Source organism: Octopus bimaculoides, chromosome 11, assembly GCF_001194135.2.
Source record: "Octopus bimaculoides isolate UCB-OBI-ISO-001 chromosome 11, ASM119413v2, whole genome shotgun sequence".
NCBI classification, from domain to species: Eukaryota; Metazoa; Mollusca; class Cephalopoda; order Octopoda; family Octopodidae; genus Octopus; species Octopus bimaculoides.
Window position 1 is genome coordinate 67,348,847 of NC_068991.1, and position 5,986 is coordinate 67,354,832.

General features: G+C 36.1%; 1 protein-coding gene across 1 annotated transcript; it reads left to right on the plus strand.

Moving 5' to 3' along the window:
- The first annotated feature begins 602 nt into the window (after positions 1–602).
- Positions 603–2,643, plus strand: LOC106876706 (uncharacterized). The gene has a single exon (XM_014925370.2). It carries the CDS (start codon positions 1,016–1,018, stop codon positions 1,859–1,861), a length of 846 nt encoding a protein of 281 aa, XP_014780856.1. The 5' UTR covers positions 603–1,015; the 3' UTR covers positions 1,862–2,643.
- The last annotated feature ends 3,343 nt before the right edge of the window (positions 2,644–5,986 follow it).

Here is a 5,986-nt window from a genome sequence, read left to right on the forward strand (position 1 = left end):
TTTACTCTACGTTTTATGTTACTACAGCATTTAAGTTTATTTTGTCTTTGTTTCGGATGATTTTTTTTTATTGACTGTCGTTTCCACACCAAGGTAACTCCTGTGTGATCCACAAGAAATCACTCCCCACTGTCTTGAAAAAGAGAAGGGCACAGTTTATTTATTTCTAGATACTCTTACGAATACTGGATGCTCTGATCTGGTTCGCCTCTGATCAGAGGTCTCCTTCGATCTTTTAATATATTCCTCAAATCACACACTGTCTTAAAAGAAAAGAAAAAGAAAAAAAAAATATCAGCGAGTCAGATCATGAGTTCTAGACACATTATTCTTGAAATTAAATCGTCGTGGTCACGGTTGGAACGTAGGTTTGTTCGATTACAGCTGATCTGAGTTAAATAACAAGAGTTGTAGTAATATGAATGACAATAGCAGTAGCAGCAATGGGACTGAATTGACGTAAACAAATGTTTTGATAAAGGAAAAAGACAGGAGAAGGAGGAGGAGGAGGAGGATAAGAAAATGAGCGAGGGATAAAAGGAAGAATAAAGGGAGAAAGTGAGAGAGAGAGAGAGAGAGAGAGAAAGAAAGTGAGGGTGGTAGAGAGAGGAAGGGCACAGAAAGAGATGTATTGTTGACATGTTATATAAAAGTAGGCTTAAACTAGACAGTTTTAGTAGAAAATTATGCGGTAAACAACGCTGTACTTTAAGCGGAAAACAAAACAGAATTATTGGTCGAGCAATTTTAGATTTATTCCAGTTGAATATTAACTAAGAAATACAGAGAGAAGGACAGAGAGAGAGAGAAAGTGAGAGCGAGACAGGAGAAAACTACAGTTTTCTTCCTGGTAAGGCTCTTTTCTATGTAAATTCCTTTTAGTGCCATTTCTCTAGTCAGTGGTTATTTTCGAAGTAATTGTAACCTGAAAGGCATATCCTGTGACCACTCTGGCAATTACAGTACTACTATTGCTTATTTGAATATCCCCCAGTTTTCTACTTTTCTGTCGAACATGAAAGACGAAGAACTCATCGTATGGACTACGCCGTCCATTCCTTCTTGGAATCATATGTACATGTTAGAAGCAATGACTTTTAAAGTGTGTGTACGTTTGGAATCGGACGCGTCACCCGACTCTGTCCGAGTACAGGCATGGACAAACATCTACCAAGCTGAAAACAGTGAAGGTTGTTGGCATGGAATAGATTTGCCATTTATTCAACGTGATACCGAACAAACAAGCGAAAGTGGCCGTAATGGTAAATCGTACCATCAACTGATATATGGCAAATCCGTTCTTTTAACTGGCTTCGGAATTTACCAATTCACATTTAGAGCTCGTTACAACACAGCGACCTCAGAATGGAAATGGAGGAATGCATATCAATCGGATGGAGTAATCAATATTTCTCCTCCTACCATGGACAAATGGACTCAGGGACCCGATTTTGACCACATTGTGGATAATGTTCACCTTGGTAATTTTATAGCTGCGACTAAAGCTGAAGATCTTGGCTTCGATGCGGTCTTAAATGTGGCAGATAATCTAGATCTTATATTAGAACCAGATAGTAAACTGCTGTACAAGAAGGTTCCTATGGCAGACGGTGCCCACAACCCGATAGAAGACTGGAAAATTAAGGAGGCGGTGGAATGGTTGGCCTCACATAAGTCATATAAAACATTGGTTAACTGTCGGGCTGGCATCGGTCGTGCAGGATCCACCGTCGTTTCTTATGTGTTCAAAACTAACCCTGACATGTCTTACAATGATGCTTATAAATTTGTTTTCAACAGAAGGTTTATTTACCCACACAAAGGATTAAAAGATACACTAAGTCAACTTTATCCAAAGTAAATATTCAGTTTTATAAACACCCGACCAAGCTAGTAACCTTTACACAAACAACCCGTTCAGTTTGTTGTTTACCTCATTCAGCCTGGAATGTGTGTCTGTGTATGTGATAAATATATCGCAATGTGTATATATGAACGTGTATATAATGTATTTATGTTTTTTTTAAAATGCGTCTTAAAATAATCCAGTTTTAAGACTATTTTTATCATTAAAAATTATATTTTCTAGAATTGATTTTATCCATTGTTGATCTCTTCATGTTCTGGAACTATAATAAGAAAAATATTGATAATATTAATTAATATTAATGATTTTTTTTAAGCAAGTGTCAAAGAAAAACAACAAACCAAAAAAAAAAAAAACAGTAAGATTGTTTTGGTTTGGGGAAAACTCTTTTTATATATATGTATATATTTTATACTTCAAACCTACTGCCACAACAATAAACTGCAAAACTGCCAAGTTTGTTTGTGTTTATTCCAAGACACATTACTACACCTATATTCCTTCTCTTTACATATCTACCCCCCTCATTCTTCTACTTTTACACCTGCTGTCCATTATTAAATCACTAGACACCTGCTGTTAATTATATCTCTGAACTGTCTTTAAAGAACGATTTTTTTTCTTTTTTTAATTCACTGTCTCCATCCCAAGTATTTTTTCGGGTAGAGATAAACATATATTGACCTTTTACACTTTTATCTTAAATTCTAGACTTAAATTTTAAATGATAACCGTTTAGAATTGTCTTGATTCTATCATAAACATTATTTTTTTTATCGTTGTGTCATGGTTCTTTTATTTTGATTTGTTCTCTTCAATTATTTATGAATCTTGCGTAAATGTTTATTCCCCAAGCCCACTCCTTTGTGTGTGTGCGTTTTGTGTAATTGTATGTATTTTTTGCTATCTGTTGCAGTCACTTCTATTCCAAGAATAATTCAGAGCTATTGCAGTGGTAATGTTTACACGGAAACGCACACATACACACACATATTCCTGGTTTATAAAATTCCATAACCAGTTGTATACTACTCGATGTGTGTGTGGTTGACTGTTATATAAGTCAAACTGTTTAATTCTACACAGATATTGTTTCATAATTTGCTTAATATTAATTCTTTTTACTGGCTTCAGTCTTTAAACTGCGTCCATGCTAGGTCATTGCCTTGACGGGTTTAATTTGGTCATATCGATCCCAGTATTTATAAAACACACACACGCACACGCACACGCACACTACAAACGTACATACTACATATGTGTATTGAGGTGTTCATGTTTTGATTTCTGCCCTAGCTTGTTTTTTATATTCCTTTATAAAACTGCTGTAAATCAATTTCCTCCAGTGCAATATTTAACTACCAGTCTTCGATGGTGTTTATTTCTGCTAAGTATCGAAAACACGAATTTGAGGTTTCCACTGTTATGGTTTAACCATTATTGCGGAATAGAACAAGTGTAGCAGAAGTGCATTCCAACAGTCACCTTCGTCTTATGTCCAGAATGAATTCTTCTGCTTTACCCAAAGATCTCCCGCTCTCTTTCTCTCCACTGGGCATACATTTTATTTCTTGTAGAATTTTGATAACATTTAGCTCTCATGTATGAATGTTTGTGAATAGTGTATACACGTTTTAGGTATGTGTGCATTTTGATTACCACACGTCTTTGGACTGATAAGTGTGTATAAATTTACCAAAATACATATTGTCGCAAGTTCTTTTGTGTGTGTGTGTGTCTGTAGAGAGAGAGGAAGGGATTATTGTATGAATAATGCGGCTTTAATTAAAATGAAACCGAATAATGGGTATTACAGTATATCGGCACATAAATATATTACGTTGATATACTGTTGCACGTACTCTATCTATGCATGCATGTACGATGTGTATATAAAATTTTATTGTCGTACGTTCTTTCTTGCGTTAAGTTTAATAGAAAAAAAAAAAATTAACAAGTTCACGTTAATTTTTTTTTCTTAAATCGATAAATTAGGAACGTTAAAATATTTTTTAAAAACTTTACCCGTAGTCAGTGTTTATAGTTTGACTGTTGAATTATATTTTGTGTGTTTTTAAAAGTTTTTTTTTCTTTTTATAACTAACACAAATATATCACATACGACAAAAAACACGCACAATTCGATGTCATAAAATAGAAACTATAACTCTACATGTGACTATGATTAACTCCAGTTGACACAGAATTAGGAGTAGAAAAAAAAATGAGAAAAATATTTTACTACGCGTAACGTAAAAAGAAAAAAAAATTACTAGGCTTCCACAAGGAATACGCCACGTATATATTATACATAAACTTTTTGCATCTTAAAGTAGGAATGGCAAATAATTTCGTTTTGTCATTGAGGCTTCTGGGTTCGCTTCCTCTGCATGGTAGTTTGAGCAAGTATTGTTTTCCAGGAACTTATGTAGCGGTTCTTTGGATGGATTTTACCTCCAACTGAAAGGAACATGCCCCTTCGACTTTGTTAAGGGTACACACGCTGCGGCGGCGGAACCTAGTTCAATGATTAGATAGTTCAGTTTGATTGAAGAACAGGAATCTTCATATTTGTGTGTGTGGTTGAATAAAGACTTTGTTTTGCAACCTCATCGACCTTGATTCATTCCTACAGCATGGAATCTCGGGATAATGTCATTTTCTAGAGCACTGAGTGGACCAATATCGTGTGAAGGTAGCTTGGGTAGATAGAAACGGTATAGAAGCTCACCTGTTATGATTGTACTTATTTAAATGTACAGCATTATCCACTAACAAATGTAACATTTAATGGTCTTCTCAGGCAGGATCAGTGTAACCATCTGTACCTTTTGAATTACTGGTACAAATGTGTGTATGCCATGTTAAAAGCACCCAGCATACACTGTAAAGTGGTTGGCATTAAGAAGGGCATCTAGCTGCAGAAACTAAGCGAAATCAGACTGGAACCTGGGGCAGCTCTTCTGCTTGCTAGCTCGGGTCAAATCCTCCAGCTATGCCAGCATGGACAACAGACGTTAAATGATTGTGTGTATGAAGATGTGTGGCTTAATGGTTAGGATATTCAACTCACAACTGTAAGGTCTCGGGTTCAATTCTCAACAGCACATTTTGTCTTTGAGCTAGACATTTTATTTCATACAAGTAATTTTTATTTGCCTGTCGTGGTACTTAAATGAGAATGAGATGTAAGGTGACAACGTTTTTGAGATTCCGGTTCAAATGACATGAGTGTTTTTGTTTCACTTTTGACACGTAGTCTAATGACTGAAACCAGTAAAAGATAAAAAGTTCCCTACGTTTTATATGACAGAAGTTTCTTGTGTTTCAGGTGAAGTCCTCCTGTTGGGAGAGACCGAGAGAAAAGTTTGTCTTCATTCTTAGTCTGTGAGAATTTTGAACAATGTACATTAACAGGGAATGTCAAAGAATTAAGAATTGTGCGTGTGGAAGAGCTTGAAGTGGAGTGAGAGAAAACCTGTCTCTTAAATTCTCTCTGACTACTTACATCTCATCAATATGTATAAAAATTTTCGTTTTCAGTCTTCCCCCATCCTCCACTCCTTTGGCTCTCCTCATCTCTCAAATTTTAGATTGGTAGCATGCTGTCAAATTGCACTATTTCAGCGTTTGTTGACAGAACTTTTTCTGTTCCTTACATTATCAACTCTAGAGTTCCCCAGAGTCCAGTCGTCTCCTTCCTCTGCTCTCTTCCCTCTAAAAATCAATGACCTTTTCACCGTCATGTCCAACAACACACATTCTTATACAGATGATAATAATTTTCATTCTTCTCTAATCTTCCCCAGCCATGCATCATCCACATATAACAGAGACACAACAAAAGACTATGTTGATTCCATGAAGTGAGACTTCGAAAGCAACCTCTGTTAGTGCCAGGCCGATCATGTCTTTTTGTCAACATTAAGAAAACATGCATGCTCTCATAACACATACCACTCAACTAGAGCCCTTACAGTTGTTCCAAGTGTTGGGTTCTGCTATTACCAAAGGCACATCTTCTCAGCTACAACTGCATCCCAACAGGTAACTCTTCTCTTTGGGAGCAGTTACTAGATACAATCTTAGCTTAATTCCTCGCTCCTTCCAAGCAATCAT